The 18,763-nt window shown below is 39.0% G+C and overlaps 1 protein-coding gene across 2 annotated transcripts in view; it reads left to right on the forward strand.

Moving 5' to 3' along the window:
* WASHC3 (WASH complex subunit 3) overlaps positions 1 to 16,689 on the forward strand; it is a gene marked incomplete at both ends in the record, with an annotated part of 46,418 nt that extends 29,729 nt beyond the window's left edge. For both annotated transcript variants that reach the window (XM_080705623.1, XM_080705624.1), the window contains 2 exons: positions 2,367 to 2,431; positions 16,605 to 16,689. In XM_080705623.1, the coding sequence (XP_080561749.1) occupies positions 2,367 to 2,431; positions 16,605 to 16,689 (150 nt within the window). The remainder of the gene's footprint in view (positions 1 to 2,366; positions 2,432 to 16,604) is intronic.
* Positions 16,690 to 18,763: the final 2,074 nt, after the last annotated feature.

Consider the following 18,763-nt stretch of genomic DNA (forward strand, 5'->3'; position numbering starts at 1 on the left):
ACTAATTTTTATTCAATAATTTTTTATGTTTTTTGGTACTGGGAATTGAACCCAGGGATGCTCTACCATTGAATTACATCTCTAATCCATTTTATTTTTTATGTTGAGATAGGGTCTCACTAAGTTTCCCCAGCTGGCCTCAGACTTGTGGGCCTCCTATCAAAGCTTCAGCCTCCTAAGTACTGGAATTATAGGCATGTGTTGCCACATCTGGCTTGTTATTAGGTAAATTCTGGTCTTAAATCTGCTTTTCTCAAGTGTTAGTTCAGGTAATATATTTAAAAATTGGTGGTAGCTTTCATCTCAGTCTCTCGTTTGTCTTTAAACTCTATGTTATCAAAAGCCCAAAGTTTTATCTTCTATCATCTTTGTTTTCCAAGCCTATCATAATTCACTTTTCAGAATATCTTAAAAGTTGCCTCATGTAATAACAGTGCTTTCAAGGGTAAGGTTTTGAAGAGAATTTTATGTTGTGCCATTTATGTTAGTCTATCTAATGTTTAGGATGCATTTAAGCATCTATTTTCATCTGAATCTTAATAGGTTAAATTTTACTTATTCATAATATAAAACACAACAGTTAGGAAGATAAATATGTAAATGGTCCTTCAAATGACCACCTCGCCTTTGCTTCCTCTTCTCAGTGACCTGTAAACTTGAGAGAAAGCCTTTGTTTCCCTAGCCTCACTTAACCTAGTGGGCTGTAAAAGGCCATGTGGACCTTTTCCCTCCGGGGCAAAGTAAACAATTAGGATTCTTCTTAAAACTGCTTTTTTTGTGTAATTTTTTTAAAGACAAATAAGAATTAACTTTTTTGAAATAAAATTTTCTTATTTAAAAAATGAGAGTTATAGTTTGTGATATGACCTAATTTGGAAATATCTGCAGCATTTCTGTAAAAATATCTGGGGAATGACATTGATTCAATTATGCTATATGCGTGTATGATAGAGATTTGCATGTATTTCTAAGTCTTCGAGTCTTTTGTTTTAAGCTAACTCTTAACCCATCTTCAGGATTCAGCTCAAAGATCTTGAATGAATGAAGATCTCGAGTACATTAATCTTTGATTGGTGCCCAAGCAGTCCTGCCTGCCTGAATCTAACATTGCCCATTATCCAAGCATCTGTTATCATGATGCTTCCACAGTGATGTTAAAGGTTGAGTGTGGGGTTATGATATCAGAATTCTACAGTTGCCCACACTGCTAACTACCTTGTAAGATCGCAGAGGCAGAAAATTAGGGACACATTAGGGACATTTGCAATCAAAAGTAGAGGACATTTAAATGGGTTGCTGCCCCAAAACTCCAAGATGGGACTCTAAGAAATTGGGCTGGAGCATCGGAGATGCTCAGGAGCCTATTCTGTGCCTTAAGTTCCAAACTGAATGTCCTGCTGACTAGTGACGTGGGAGGATGAAAAGAAGAGTCTGCACCAGCAGCAGAGCAGTGAGGGGGCTTTTTCCCACATGGACATGACTCAGCTTCCCTCTTCTGCCACATGGCTGCAGGGAGGTGAGGACAAGGTCCCATCCAGTGACCACCCCGCTTGTTCAGGTGATACAGTCAAGTCCTGTCTTAGGGGCAGCGTGAAGAGGGTGGGTTTACAGAGATTTGAGTGCATCGTCTCAGTAGAGCTTTACCAAGTGAGTTTTCAATAAGTATTCATCAGACCACTTCCCTTTCCAAGTAGGTTGATATTTCTCGTGTATCCTTTTCTCGTAAGTTTCATATTCTTTACCTGAATAATGGAATCCACATGCTCTGAGTACTTTTGCAGCTCACATGCTTACATGGTTGTCATTGCTCCGTGTTTGTATTAGTTTTTGGGAAGAGGTGTAATAAAGTGCCCGGTGGTTCTTGAATTCTCTGACTGTGTACCTGAGGTGTCCGAATGAAGTTGGACTTATTAAAAGAATATTAAAGTGGCTAGCCATTATGTTAACAAGCTCTGAAATCTTTATTTGAAAAGATATTCCTATAGTTAAGTAAGTATTCACTGTATCACTTCAACTAATGATTCAATATTTTGAGATATTGATATTTTCTTTCTTTGGTGATACAAGAGTGAGAATGTGATGTCTGGTTTCTTATTATTTACAGAATGAATAGTTTATTATTTACATAATAAATAGTAAATAAACTCAAATAAAGTGGGCTTCTGTGGGATCGCATAGCACTGATTCCATTAAGTCAGCATACAGTGTGTATCTTATAGGTTATTCAAGTGCATTACACTTATTGACAAAAGCAAAATAAGAACTAGCTTAAATAACAAGGCATCTGAAGGTCTGTTTTAGGTGGTAAGTGGAAACATAGTAAAGGAGGCATTTTTAGTGACTGAACTATTATGTATTTTGTTTAGGGCGTTCCAGTGATGGCAATAAGAAACAAAATGATATCAGAAGGACTAGACCCAGATCTTCTTGAGTAAGTAATTCTTCTAATATAAAGATATTACTGCCAAGATACCGAATTTGTCAGCTATCACAAAAACATTTCAAACTCTCTTTTTCCTGTGTAGTAGTATATAGTTGAGCAAAGTAGTATTTCTGCTGTATAGACAGGAGGAAAGAAAAAATCCTGTGCTACTAAAACCAACCTTTGCACATGATTGAGTTTTAATAGGCCAGCAATTAATCTAGGTATCCAAAGGAGCCAGAATTTGATGGCAGGGTGTGTGTATGTGTGTGTGTTTTTTCCCCCCACATTACCTTCTTTGGTGGAGAGGCATTATTATCTACCAACTTTTCATTTTAGACTTCAGTGCATAGAACATGTATTCTACCATGACCTAGGTTAAGCCAGGTTGAGAAGTAAATAGGGCAAAAAGTTATCCCAGGTCCACATTAATAGTTACTATGAAACTAGATACTGGTTTGTATGCGTTTTATAAAATATTTCTTGAGAAATGCTAAAAAAAAAAAATTGTGGCTCAGAACTTTGATAAAAATTCATTCCGTCCAAGCAAACCTGGCTACATAATTTGTCCTGGATAAAATATATCTTAATGGATTCTTCAGAACAATTCTGTTTTGTAAGCATCTAGATGCTTGTAAAGAATCTTTCCAGTTTGGGGTTTTAGTTCATCCCAGTGTTATCCAGGCATTTATAATAGTAGTATACTTTGGAATTTTTCCTTGGCTCTCAGCCCTTCAAAAAAAAGGTGTGCATTTTGGAGACAAAATACATAAAAGTCTTTTTCTCACATTTTATCTTCCAAAATATGAAATTTAGCATCACTAAGGTGTACAGAACTGGATTTTCAACATGAATCGACATTTGATTTATTTCCAAGTAGCAAATAGTTCAAAGACAATGGCATGGCTTGGTAATTTGAACTAATGTATCTTTGGATATTTGGCACTTGTTCTGGAAATTGTTTCTGACACTTTAATAGTAGATGGACTGTGACCTATATTTTAATATGAAGTGAACATTTGGGTTTAATCCATTTTGGTACTTGTTGGAATATATAAATTATAAATATCTTTACCATTGATTGTGAACTTCCTCTTTGCTTTTGAAAATATATAGCAGACCATATATAATAACAAAGGGCTAAAATGACCTTTAAAATGATGCTATTTCTCTCTAGAGAAAATATAATAAGTGGGAAACCAGTACCCTATAAGCGTTAGCATATACTGGATAGCCAACCTCTTTACCCACTATGGTTTTATTTCCTCCTTTACACAAGCTAAATCTACTTTATAATACCTTTAATCTCAACCAAGTAAGTATTCACTTAACAACTTGAAATTTGCCCTTGGTTCTGCTCTCTTGCCCACCCTGTGCTATGCCAATCACTGTAATGTTTGCATTTGTAGTGTCTTTCACATCTGACCACATGCCTCTCTCTGTTTAGTCCAGGCTTTCATCATTTCTCACCTGAATTACTACAGTAGCTCCTGCTTTGTTTTCCTGCTCTCTTTTAAGCCATTTACTAAAGACTGAGTGGCTCTGCTCATACTTAATTCTGGCTTCAAATCACCAGTGAGTCTCTACCGCCTTCAACAGGGACTCTGACATCTAAGCATTGCATATGAATGCTTGTACCATCCACTCCTGGAGTCTCTCTCCAGCTGTATCTCTTGCTAGTCTTGCACAGCCACAGCAAACTACTTGCAGCCCTCTGAATGTATCATTTTCCTAGCCCTTTTAGCTCTTTTTCAGTGTTTTCTCTCCTTTCCACAGAATTTCATTTTCCAGTCTCACTGGCCTAGCTAGTTTCTTATTCTTCAAGAATCCACTAAGTATTACTACCTTAAGACTACTAGAGGGAGAATCCCAAATGCCGCCAATAGGCCCTTGTGTTTCCCTTAGCAAGTTTGAGGGCATGTCATTGTCTATAAATATTGAGAAATACTCAGTTGTGAGGTGGTGCCAAGTTTTAGGGTAGAATTCCAGTAATAGTTAACATCCTCTTACAGAAAAGCTGCCCCTCCACCACAGCCTGGAGCCTGACTTGTGACCCATTACCTCATCAGCACATGCTATTGGTCACCAGGGTCAGCGGCTAGCGGTGTGGGAGGGGGAGGCATGGGCAACTCACCACAACCTGTCACGCTAGTTCCAGCTACATTTAACCAGCTGTGATAAGCGGAGTCAACCCCTGTTTTCAGAGCAGTTCTGGTGCTTTTGCAGTCATGTTTACGTGAAAGGGAGATTCGCTTTGGGGGAAAAGTATGGAGTGATGAAAGGGAAGAAAATGTGCCCTCCGAGGGAAGACATTGCTTTATTTAGATGCTTTGGTCCATAATAAACTTCATCCAAGAACTTGCAGTAAAGATTTTTCTGTTTTCTTTTTTTCTTTTAAAGTATAAATATACACTATTTTCTTAGCTCTAGGTAGTAAGACAAACTCATATAACTGTTAGAAAAATAGCTTTGATCTGTGTGTACTGAGCAATGAGCAAAACTGAGGTTTATCCAGAAATAAATACCAGTCAGTAAGTACACTGGTATTTGGCTGGTGTGTATAAAAACTCAGAAGCTCAAAGTACACAATTTTAAGCTAAAGAAAGTTTACATAATAAAGGGAAAGAGAGCCTGGGAATTTTTCTAGGAAAATGACTGTCACATAATTTTAGTCTACAAACTGATGAAAATATCTGACAATTACTAAATAAGTACTATTTGTTTGATGTATCTAAGTGGTTATGTAGTCGCTTTTTAAAATAACAATAGTTTGCCGGGTGTGGTGGCGCAAGCTTGTAATCCCCAAGCTTGGGAGGTGGAGACAGGAGGATCACTCAGGTTCAAAGCCAGCCGAGCTGGCTTAAGAGACCCTGCCCCCCCCCCAAAAAAAAAGTATAAAATAGATCTGGGAGTATAGCCCAGAGGTAGAAGGGCTTCCAGGAACCCCAGTACCACAAAAATACATACATACATACATACATACATACATACATACATACATAACAATAGTTATTATACAGCTAAGAATTACTATTAGCTAGTTTGTAGAAATCAGTTTAGGGACTTTGAAAGAATACCTTTGCTACCATTGTACTCAGAAGACTTAATGGGGAAAGAATGTGGAAAATTTTAATTGCTCTTTGTCCAAAGGTTAAGCTACTTTAGTTCTGCATTTAGAAATACAGAACAGAAATATCATGGTTTAAAAATTCAATCAATGCCTAGATTTTCCTACCAGGAAAAAAGTTTCTCCCTTATCCTGTTCTGTGTTCTTACATTTGTGTTCTAGAGCCAGTATTACTAGTAGGACTCTAGAAAAATTAGACTAGCCTGTGGATGGGCCTCATTAGCGAAAGATGAAATTCATGCTGATTAAGGCTCAGGCTAAGGCAGACTTTGGAGAAGGCCTGCTTGCTGGGGTTGGATGCTCCCCTGCCGCTTTCCAGCTGGATCGCCCTGGGTGATCGCCTAAGCTCTCTGTGCATCAATTTCTTCCACAGTAAAATTGAAAATAGAAGAGTTTACCGGGCGTGGTGGCAGCACGCTTGTAATCCCAGCATTCAGGAGGCTGAGACCGGAGGATCCCGGTTTGTGGAGAGCCTCAGCTACTTAATGAGACCCTCTGCAACTCAGTGAGACCAATTTCAAAATAAAGAAGAAAAAAGTAGGGTAGGGGGTGTAGCTCAGAGGTCAAATGCCCCAGGGTTCCATCCCCAGACTCGCAAAAAACAAAAAAAGAAAATAGAAAAGTTTACCCCCTGGTGTAGAATTGTTCAGACTAAAGGACAAGCAGTAAATGTTCAATGTAAGTTGAGATTTATGAGTGTTTATTTAACTTAAGCAAAAAAGGGTATTTATTGGTTTAGATTTATGAGTGTTTTAATGAAAGAATATGTAGCCATCTAAGCATGGATTTATCATGCCTTTAAATCACAACTTGTTTATAATCCCATCGTTGCCTATATGCCATTATGTTTTTAATAGAGATATATTTCACATACAGGCATTTTCTTTTAAAATTATACTGTTTTCTCAAACCAAAATCTTTATTTATAATTTTACAGTAGAGAACAAATTTCTTAAATTCAACTGATCACACTCTTAATCTTCATGGGAGGGTGCAGTATGTAGCATATTGATTTGGCTAAAGAAAGCATATAATTGAGTTCAAGTGACTCTGAAGGCTTTTGACAGAACCAGCTCCATTGGCATTTGTCCTGGAAATGTCTGCTCAAATAAATTAATAATACTATCTTCCCAAATGGGAGAATAACTATCTTACGATTGCCAGAAATAAAAGTAACCACTCAGCCTGCCAATCACTGAGACAGGAGAGGATTTATTAGTGTTAATCAAAAGGATATTGGAAATCAAGAAGACTTTTTTTTTTTAACAAGGCATATCTAGCAGATTTTCCTGCCCTCCAGGGTAATTCCTTATCTGCCAATGTTCTTTGTCTGACTCTTACTATATAACCACATAGTGGATTAAGGGTTTGAACTGAACTGGCTGAGAACAGAATAGATCTCCACTCCACAACTGGGCATTTTCAAAATTGGCTTTTTAACAGGCTTCATGTTTCTTCTGTTGTTGTTGTTTTTACCAAGCTGGGTTCTCCACTGAGTATAATTGCCAGTCTTCAACTATTGGCTAGCAGATATTAGCTAGACAGTGTAGGGCAAACCAAAAATGCCAAAACATTATGATCGGTCCACTGTTGGAGAATTTGATCACAAGAATAAGTAAGATAACAGAAAAAGCAAAGAGGGACTTCCGGGAAGATGGCGACCGAGAAAAGCAGCATTTACGAGTCCTGCTAACACTCGATCTCTATTGCCACAAAATCATCACTTTTCAGAACCAGAAAACACTATCAGCAGAGAAATAAAAAATGTAAACACAAGGACAGAGAAAAAGAAGTCTAGAACAACAACCAGAGACCAGAAAAGAAATCAGCCTGCATTGTGGCAGAGGAGCCACGCCGGCGCCATCTTGCCTCACAGCACCAGGCTCCAGAGAAGAAAAGTAAACAGGGAACTGAAGTGAGCAGCTGTGGATCATTCAGATGTAATTAAGCAGTTTTTCCAGTGCAAAGAACATATAAAACTCCCAATGGCCAAGCTTATCACGCCTTCCAGGGACTCAGAACGGAGTTTAAAACCAGAAAAGGAATACACTAGCCTCACAGCCAAGGGCATGGCAGCGGTGCCATATTGCCAGCAGCTGTGTCAAGTTCTCTACACCCACGATAGCTCCAGATCAGAGTGCACAATAACTGTAAGTGAAATTGCGTCCCTAAAGGAGAAATCCCAGTGCTGCACCCCCAGTTACTTGTGCAGCTTTGATAAACTCCCTGGGTCTGAGATTTTACAGTCCAACCCAGTGAAGGAGTAGCAGTGGCAGAGATACCACACCCTAGTCGCAGCTCCCCGTGGGAAAATGTGCAGCTCAGCACCCCCCCCCCCAAAGTCTTGCACAGTCTCGATTAACTCCCTAGGTCTGAGACTTTGCGATACAACCCAGTAAAGGAGTAGTGGTGGCTGAGATTACCACAAACTCGAGATCCAGGACACCCTAAGTGAAATCATGGTGACCCGGGGAAGAACCCAGAGAAGGCACAAACTTCTGAAAGCATGGGAAAGAGAAACAACAATAGAGCAATGAATGCCCACAACCCCATAATATCAGAACCTGATAACACAGAAATTCAGAGATCTCCAGAAGATCAAATCAGGAATATAACTGTAGAAACAATACAGGACCTTCGAAAAGAATTTAGAGAGAGTCTAAAAGAAATAAAGGATGTGATCATTGAAGTAAAGGCATCAATTCCAACTATAAACAATCAATTAGACCACATGGATAATAGAATCTTGCGCCTAGAAGATGATCACTCCAAAAACGAACGCATAATTTATAATGAAACCAAAGGGATCAATAATCTCTTCAAAGAAATAATAGCAGAAAATTTTCCAAATATAGGGCAAGAGGTCGATACACAGGTCCAGGAAACTTAAAGAACTCCCTTTAGACAGGATCAGAGAAGAGGAGCCCATGCCACATAATTGTCAAAATGACCAATGTAGAAGCCAAGCAGAGAATCTTAAAGGCAACAAAAACAAAAGGCCAAGTGACATTCAGAGGCAAAACAATTAGAATCACTCTAGAGTTCCCAAACCAAATCATGAATGCCAGAAGGGCTTGGAGTAACATATTCTAAACTCTGAAAGAAAACAACTTCCAGCCAAGAATTTCCTACCCAGAAAAACTATCTATCAAATTAGATGGGGAAATAAGTGGCTTCCATGACAAACAGAAACTTATGTCTTCAAAACCAGCTCTAGAGAAAATACTCAAAGTGATTAACTACAAAGAAGAAATAGGTAATACACACCAGAACCAGAGAAACAAGATTTTCCATCCAGCAGACAACTAAGCAAAGAAGAATAAACAGTATTTCAAACAGAAATAAAATCTTTACATGTTAGGAATTAAAAGTTATCTCTCAATAATCATACTGAATATAAATGGCCTCAATTCCCCCAATAAAAGGACATAAAGTGGCAAAATGGATTAAAAACCAGAATCCATCCATCTGCTGCTTACAAGAAACACACTTTACAAGTAAAGATAGTAACAAACTCAAGGTAAAGGGCTGGCGCAAGGTAATTCATGTTAAGTAACCATCCTAACAAATGTGAAGTAGTATTTCACTATAGTTTTTATTTGTATTTCCTTAATGATTAGTTATATTATGATAAAGATGAGTGATATTCATGTGTTTATTGATCATATAAAAACTTTAGAGATTCATTATTTATTTTAGTCTTTTACCTATTTCTAAATTGTATTGTTTGCTTTTATTGTTACTAATTTTTAGGATTTCTATTTGGAATATTAATATGCATTCAGATATAGCATTTGGAAGTATTTTATCCCATTCTATCAGTACTTTTATATCTTTTTACATTGTCTTTGGATGTACAATATTTTTTATTTTTTATGAAGTTTGTTTATTCTTTTGTTGCCTGAGCCTTTGGAATCATATCCAAGAAATCACTGCCAATTTAAAAAAAATACAGAAAATTGAATTTTAAAATATTCTCAAATATTAGATGGTATTAAGAAATGGTTAATAATTTTAGATGTTACGGTTTCTTATTTGCAGTATATATACATTTAAAAAAATAAAAAATAAAATGTAAAAAATTACATCACAAGTACTTTGTTAGTTATATGCTAAGTAAGTATGATATTTAGATATATCATATATATAACTATATGATATATCTAAATATCAATATTCTATATAGTTACATACTTACAAATTTTTTACTTAGTTTAGGTTATTCAATTATATTAATTTCTTTGTAAAAATGTGTATTTACAATTTTTCTCAGATTACTCCATGTTTTATTTTTATGACACATGTTTTGTTTAATAATACATATATTAACATGTATTTAATAATACATATATTAACATGTAAAAAGAAAAAAATGAAAAAGCAAGGAAGAGTTATTAAAAAGCATTGGTGGTGTGTCAGTGGATAGCACACGAGAGATAGGGAGCTACTGGGACGTGAAGCCCTTCGTACTCAAACAGCTGGTTTTCTTTTTCTTTTTATTAGGCATTAATGTTTTCCTGTTTGCAGGAATATACAAATCAACACACACACACACACACACACACACACACACACACACACTTGTCTTGAAGCAGTCATAAAAGACTCAAGTGTCTACAGTTTTAATAAATGTTGGGCTGAAAGAAGTCTCACTAGCTGCTATGATATTAAAGTCAAAATCGAGGTTTTTGAATTGTCAGTGCAAACTCAGTTCAAAAACCTTCATGTTTGGCTCTTTCCTTAAGACCGCCAATTCCACTGCCGAGCTTGGACAGACCACTTATTTACTGCAATGTCATGTGACTTCATGACATTGAAAACATGACTGGAGCCAGGGTGGTGGCGCACGCTTGTAATCCCAGCATTTGGGAGGCTGAGACCCGGAGGCTCGCAGTTCTCGGACAGCCTCAGCCACTTACTGACAGCAACTCGCAACTCAGTGAGACCCGGTTTCAAAATAAAGGATAAAAAATAGGGCAGGGGGTGTAGCTCGGAGGTCGAATGCCCCTGGGTTCCATCCCCAGACCCGCAAAAAAAAAAAAGAAAAAAAGAAAAAAAACATGACTGGAATGATAACTACTGTACCCTCCCTACCATCTCCTGCTCAGCTGTAATTTTACTAACAATGTTTTTAATCTAGTCTGCATTCAACTATTTTCAATATAAAGAAAATGAAAAGTTTTTAAACTCTTCATCTGCATATATATTTTCCCAAAGAATGCTTATATGGTTTTGTGTCCTTAAAGTGGCTATGATTTTAAACAAAAATAGGAATATTCCTTCAAAGAAAAAAAAAATTAAACCAAACTATTTGTCTGAAGACATTTTTCATGTTCAAGATTTCAGAAACCAACAAACGAGCTTAAACAAAAAGGCTCCTGGCCGAGAAGGCTACAGTGTAGGGCAGGATCTAGGCCCTCAGCCCATCAGTTTGGCCGGCCGGCTGCCATTTTTCTCGTGGTATTGAAAGCCATTTCATTCCCTTTGCTCATGAGCCCCCTCTTTGGAACCAGGGAATGGATCCCCCAGCAAATGTTTAATTTTTCTAATCTTGCCACTTGGATGAAGGGAGCCCCTCATTTCCATAACCCTCCAGAGCAACGTTGTGATTGGCCCTGTTTGAGTTTCCTGCCTGCTCTCTAATCCCGCTCTCTTCAGGGAAAGAGACTCCTCTGATTGGCCAGCCCTGGCTCCTGTAACTGAAACAGGAAGTGAGATGGGAAAGGGGGAGGGCAGCAGGGATCAAGGTTGGAAGCCGTCCTTGATTTCACAGCAATGGGAGAAGGATGGGTGTGGAGGTAGCATGAATGTGGCATCTGGTGTGATGACAAGTACTCATCTATAGACACATGGTTCTTTCCTTTCTAAATTTCGGGTCATCTTTAGTTGAGTTCAACCTAGTAGCTTCTTTGAAAAAATCTATTTTTTAAAATAATTTAGAGAGTAATGAGTTTAAACTTAACATTTTAGCCAGGCATGGTGGCACACCCTTGTAATCCCTGCGCTTGGGGGGTGGAGACAGGAGGATCGTGCAGGTTGGAAGCCAGCCATGCTGGCTTAAGAGACCGTTTCCAAAAATAAAAAATAGGTCTGGGAGTGTGGCCTGGAGGTAGAATGGCTTCCAGGAACCCCAGTACCACCAAAAATAAAAAATAAAAAATATATTTAAAAAAATAGGTCTGGGAGTGTAGCCCGGATGTAGAAGGGTTTCCAGGAACCCCAGTACCACCAAAAAAAAAAAAAAAACTTAAGATTTTAAAATTTGCTTTTATTAAGAATTTGATTAATAATATTTTTTGCCAAAGCAGAGCATGGTGGCGCACACTTGTAATCCTCGTTCTTGGTAGGCTGAGACAGGAGGATTGCACAGGTTTGAAGCCAGCCGTAGCTACTTAGTGAGGCTCTCAGCAACTTAATGAAACCCTATTTTCAAATAAAATATAAAATAGGACTGGAGTATAGCCCAGAGGTAGAAAAGCCTCTGGGTTCCACCCCTAGCACCACACAAAAAAATACTAATAATATTTTTGCCAGAAATTATATAAATATGCTTCTTAAAATATAGCCACTAAGATAGTACTTTTATTATAATCACTAAATGTTGAGCTTATTTTAAAATAAACAGGGTACATCATGAATATACTTATGATTTATATATTTTTCTGTCTTTTGCCAGTTCACTTCTTTTAGTATTTACTTAAATATTTAAAATAGAGCTGGGCATGGTACCTCATGCTTGTAATCCCAGCATTTGGGAGGCTGATACAGGAGGATCTGGGTTGGCGACCAGCCTCAGCTACTTAGTGAGGCCCTTTGCAACTCAGTGAGACCCTGTTTCAAAATAAAGAATAAAAAATAGGGCTGGGAATATAGCTCCCAGGTAGAATGCCCCTGAGTTCCATCCCCAGTACCCAAGTACCAGAATTACAGGCATGGTGCCACCATGCCCACTAATTTCTCTTTCTTTCTCTCTCTCTCTCTCTCTCTCTCTCTCTCTCTCTCTCTCTCTCTCTCTCTCTCTCTCTCTCTCTCTCTCTCTCTCTCTCTCTCTCTCTCTCTCTCTCTCTCTCTCTCTCTCTCTCTCTCTCTCTCTCTCTTTTAATACCCTAAGAGAACTAGTGCAAAGTAGCATTACATTTATTTTGAAATGAGTGAGAACAGACAGTAATGACTATTAGTGAGGATATAAAGAAACTGGAATCCTTAATCACTGTTCCTGGAAATATAAAACAGTGCAGCTGCTGTGGAAAACTCTATGACGTTTTCTCAAATCATTAAAAACATAATTACGATATCATCTGGCAACCTCACTTCTGGTTCTGTACCCAAAAGTATCAGAAGCAAGATCTCACCAAGAAACGTTTACACCCAGGTTTGTAGCAGCATTATTCACGAAGCCCACATGAGAAGATAAACAAATTGGTATAGACATACAATAGAATATTAGTTAGCCTTGAAAAAGGGAAGGAATTCTGACCCATGTTACAATAAGGATGAACCCTTAGAACATAATCCTAAATGAAATAAGCCAGTCACAGAAGGACAGAAATTGTATGGCTTCTTCTTTATGAAGTACCTATAGTAATCAGATTTATGACAAACAGAAAGAATCGTTGTTGCCAGGAGCTGAGGGGGGAGGGAATATTGCTTAATGGGTAGAGTTTCCGTTTCACAAGATGAGAGTTCTGGAAATAGATAGTGGTGATGGTTAACAACCATCTACTTAACACTACCGAAGTATACACTTAATGATGGTGAAGATGGTAAAATTTTATATGTATTTTAACACAATAAAAATGAAAAAAAGAATGAAGCTGGACCATCCTTGGGGAGGATATGGAGAAATCAAGCCCCCACCTATTGGTAGTGTCCATGTAAGATGATGCAAATACTGTGGGAAGGAGTTTGGCAATTCCTTTAAAAGCTAAACAGAGAGTTGTTGTATGACTCCACAGTTCTACTCCTCTGTATATATGCATAGGAGTGCATATGGTGCCTCACGCTTGTACATAAAAACACATGTTCACATGAAAACTTGCACACAAATGTTCATAACAGCATTATTTATAATAACAAAAAAGTAGAGAAAACGCAGATGTCCCTCGACTGATGAAAGGTCAGCAAAGCGCAGTGTCCCTGCACAGCGGAATTATTCAGTGCATAAAACCAAGAAGCACTGGTAAATGCTACAGCACTGGTGACTTTGAGGCTGCTTTGCGAGGTGAAAGAAGCCAGACACAGGCCAGTACCATCTGGTCTCATCTCTGAAATATCCAGAAGAGGCAAATCGACACAGAAAGTGAAGATCGGTTGCCAGGAGTTGCGGGTAAAGGGAAATGCCGAGTGTTTTCTTTCTGGTGCGATGAAGAAGTTCTGGAATTGAGTGGTGGTAATGGTGGCACAAGCTCATGAATGTACTGAACACCCCTAACGTGTGTCTGTTAAAGTGCTGAGTTTTATGATATGTGAATTATATCTCACTTTTTAAAATGAGAACTTAAGAATCCCAAGCTTGGTTGTGCTATTTTTGTGAGAACTTAAATTCCCTATTATTTCTCCCCACCCTTCATCTATGCTCCTATGAAGCAGTCTGAGCTCGGGTACTCGGCCTCCAGGTGCCTCCCACGCTAGCTCCCTAGTGACCTGCGGTTCCTGTGCGCAGCACGCCATGCCGTTACTGTTTTATTGCTTACCCAGACTGCACTCACCTTCTCTTACCCCATCTTTCCTGTTTCTGGAAAACTCTTCTCCTTCCCCTAACTAAAGTGTCTCCACCTCTTTGGGGTTTTCATTTACCAACACTCACAGAATGGACTATTTTTTTCTCACAGACATATTTCAACCAAATTCTGCAACAATTTGTTTGCATTTCTGTCTCCTCCACTAATGTACCAGCTGCTTCAGGCAGGAGCTACTTGTTACCCATCTTACCCCTGGAGGAACACAATCCCCAACAAATAACAATATTTGTTATTTACATAATATTTGTTAATAACATAAAATATCATGATGATAAGAATAACGTAATAATAAACAGGTAACATTATTTAGTACTCAGTACACGCCAGGTCTTACTCTACCTTGTATTTGTATTTATTAGTGCAATGAATACAATTTCAATAAATACTTTGTATTTATTAGTTCAGTCATCACAGCGATCTAGTCAGTTACTTGAGCCCAGAAAGGTTAAATAGCTTCCCCAGAGCTGCTCAGCATGTAAGTAGCAAGACTGGGATTCTAAGACAGGCAATCAGCCCCAGAGTCCATGTTCAAAACCATTGTGCAATACACTATAACCTGTATCAGGAAATGATTACACATATAATACATTTTTAATTTCAGGCCCTTGTAGACCTAAGCTACTTTTACCCTTAAGTAGCATTAATTATAGGGAACTATGTACATTATTTTGTTTGAGTTGTCATAGATACTAATATAATTTTGATGTGGTACTGGAATAATTCCCTCTAGTAATTCTTTCCTTTTTATGTGTGTTTGGTCCTGGGGATCGAAGCCAGGGGCATTCTACCTCTTAGCTACACCCACAGCCCTATTTTATTCTTTATTTTGAAGCAGGGTCTCACTAAGTTGCAGAGGGCCTCCCCAAATTGCTGCGGCTAGCCTCAAATCTGCAATCCTATTTCAGCCTCCCAGGTACTGAGATTACAAGTGTGCACCACTACTCTTTCTTCCTAACAGAGTGAAGATGTAAGAAATAAGCCATATAGCGAAGAAAATCGTACTGGGAAAAATGGTCCCAGTATTCTTGCCCACTACGTCTGGTGGTGCTTGTTGCTTTTGTGGGGAGCAGCGGAGATGACGGTCCCATGTTAGTTATTTTAGGCAGATGGAGCATCAGTCAAAACCTGGAAATGCTGCACCCACCTTAGAAGTGTTGCTGTACTGTGTACATCTGGTTGCCTTATAGGCATCATTTAAAATTTTTAACAGAGAATATAAGTTTATATTTGAAGCCAAGGAGCAATGCCAGCATCTCTTTCTGTTTATTAGTATGCCAAATATGTCAAAATGAATAAGCAATGATTATTAATAACTAAAAGTAACTAGTATGCTATACATTTTCTTATTTTAGTAAAAATAATTTCTATTTGTTGAGTGTTCTAAATGTTTAGTAAGAATCTAGGAGCCTGAGGCAGAAATAAGTCTGGTAGCTTTTAATTATTAATACAGAGCAGCTATATTAATCTTCCTTTTCCCTTAATTTGCCCCAAAGCATACCTTCTTTGCCTAATTTGCTTTCTTTGTACGAGTAAATAGAGACTAATGGTGCTGCTGTCTTGATTAGATGATTCACTGGAACAAATGCTACACGAAGCGTATGTATATGACTTTTTTTAAGAAGAACACTAAAATTTCATTTGGGGTTATTATAAACACTCCCCCATAAAGTTGGAGTTTAACCATTCCCATGTCTCCTTATTGTGCCTTGGGGAATCTTTGAAACAGTATTTTTTTTTTTACCAATTCATGCTTTTTATATTCATTCTCCAGAGATAAAACTTAAAAATGAAAACATTCAACAAACATTAAGGACCTTATTTGACCAGGCATTCTTCCTCCTCACAAAATTTCCACATTGCCTGTGTTTCTTGAACTCCTTCTGTTCCAAATTTCCCCCTGCAGCTTTCCTGAACGTAAAGACTTCCCTTTTCTTTCCATCTCTAGCTTCCCGTTCTCTGTGTGTGTACTCGGGCGCCGGGGGTTAGCTCTGGCCATGCCAGCCTCTGCAGATCACATCTGTCTGTAGTTGGGTCTCCATGGTAATAAGAAGCAGAAAGTGCTGAAGTAGCACACTATGTAAGGGCTGGCACGAGGAAACAGCACCGTGGCCTCTACAGGAATACACTTAATCCCCGTGGTGTGCAGGAGCCAGAGGGATCACGCTGTGTTACAGTGCAGGAGACTCTCCACTAAGAATGCACACTTGGCAGATTTATTAGCAGCGGTACTCTACCATGAACCTAATTCACAGTTGTAAGTGTTTTTCTTCAACTGGAAAAACCTTTAAAAATTGTTTTCTTTCTTCTTTTTCAGGAGGCCAGATGCGCCAGTGCCTGACGGTGAAAGTGAAAAAGCTGGAGAAGAAAGTTCAGATAGTGAGTCTTCTTTTAGTGACTGAGCGGAACTCAGATAAGAAGTGCATACACATGTGTGAGGATACGTTTACATTCTCTCTACAAGAGAGCCTGAACTCTCAACTCACAGTCATAGAAACATCAAATGGCCACATATCTACCACCAAGACTCCACTATGTGAAAAAAAAATAAAGCATTTATAGCCTGCCAGGATGTCTTGTTACCAAAATAAAGAGCTCTGAAGTAAAACATGGAGTAACCTCAATTGTAATTAGGGCTGTGAATACTAAGATGGAATATTCCAAGGATGCAGTGAGCATTTTAAAATCAAGTTAATGTGAGTTCAGTGATAAAAATAGACTCTGTAAAATACGGGGATTTGGCCAAGTGGTTTATTCACCTGTGTGAATATTTTAGCACAAAAAATATTATGTACGTTTGTATCATAGGAACTGTAAAGAAATTTCTGACAGAAAGTAATGCCAGAATGAAGTTTTCTGTGACAACTTGAAACTTGCGTGTCAGTCATGTCTGTTAGGGAAATGGAACTTACTAGTAGTATTTATTAGCATATGCAGCTTTTTGCCACTTGGTCAACAGTTCACATATTAGCAAAGTCAGGTATCTTACTACATTTATTACCAAATAGAAACAGTGGAGGCAGATATAATGTGGTTCAGAGGGAACAACCGTGGTTGTCATCAATGTTTTTATTACCTACCTAAGAAAACTTAATTTGCACAAAGTTAAAATGTTCTCAGCTCACCTTGCAAATAATTCTATTCTTTACACACGGTCTAGAAACCCCATGAAATCCTCAGGTGGAAAGGTACACATGCATTTGATTAGTGGCGCGCATCTTAGTGCAGGTCACCTGAAACGTGGCGCCTGAGAAAAGCACTTGGGTGGATTAGTCCTCTGAGAAGCAGAACTGAGAGAACAGGGGGAGCGACAGGCGACCACCGGTATCAAGGTGGACTGTCCAGGAGGGCCCCACGACCTCCCGTAGAAAAGGACTTGGGTGGATTGGGTGACATGCAGGGCGCCCCAGAAAGCAGAACTGAGAGAACAGGGGGAGCGACAGGCGACCACTGGTATCAAGGTGACTTTCCAGGCTGCAGCGACTTGAGGGTCCCAGGATCTCCCGAGAAGCTTGCAGGAAGCCTCCCCACGCTTTCGTCCAACTGGGACAGAAGCCTTTATTAAGCAGTCTCCATTAGCCGCTAGTTGAGAGTTGCCTCCAGAGATATCAAGTCTCCTGCACTGCTGGGCGGTGCTTGTGTGGGAAAGCAGGATCCCTAAGGATTGCAGAAGGACTCGAAAACACGAGGAGGCCAAGAGGCTTGTGGTGGGTTTTCACTCATCTGAGCTCGCTTAGCGCTCTCCAGTGCAACTGCAACTGATCTGATACCAGACGTGGAAAGCAGACGTAATGTGGAATAAAAGAGGTGCTTGCTGCTATCTACTCTCGTCTTTTCAGAACTGTTGAGTGCTACGTAAGCCTGCTCCGTCACCACGACTTCATGGTCTTCCTAAAAGACCACACAGGAAATTAGTGAGACAAGCTATATAGTTCCTGGTGCTGCAGCTGAACAAAAGACCAAAACTGATATCATCCTCTCCTTCCTCTACCATCCATTTTGGATTTCTCGTGCTCTATCCCAGAAACTCAGCTGGTCTGACTTGATTAGCTGGTAGAGTGACCTACATCTTCATCCCTTAGTGTCTAGGGCCCTCGTGACTTCACTCTTTTTAGGCTATGCTTATCACAGATTTCTGCGCTGTATACACAACATTGTGTGAATTGGTATTTGCATATTCCTCACCCCTGCACATGCTTAATCTGAGCCTCTATCTAATCCATGTTATTCTGTTACATTTCCTGATGATGCTGCATGTGGCCTTATCAGTGGAACCTGATGATGCTGCATATGGCCTTATCAGTGGAACCAGTTCACGCACCCACTGTTGCTCTTCATTTGCTATAAAGCATCCTGTATCCAAGGCGGGATGATATACGATGCCATGTTGGAATAGGCATGAGACATTCCGTAGGCTTTCAGAAAGTAGTAATGCTGACAGAGGGCCTGTGGAAGGGAAAGCCCACAGTAAGAGCA

Source organism: Muscardinus avellanarius, assembly GCF_963383645.1.
Source record: "Muscardinus avellanarius genome assembly, chromosome: 11".
Lineage (NCBI taxonomy): Eukaryota > Metazoa > Chordata > Mammalia > Rodentia > Gliridae > Muscardinus > Muscardinus avellanarius.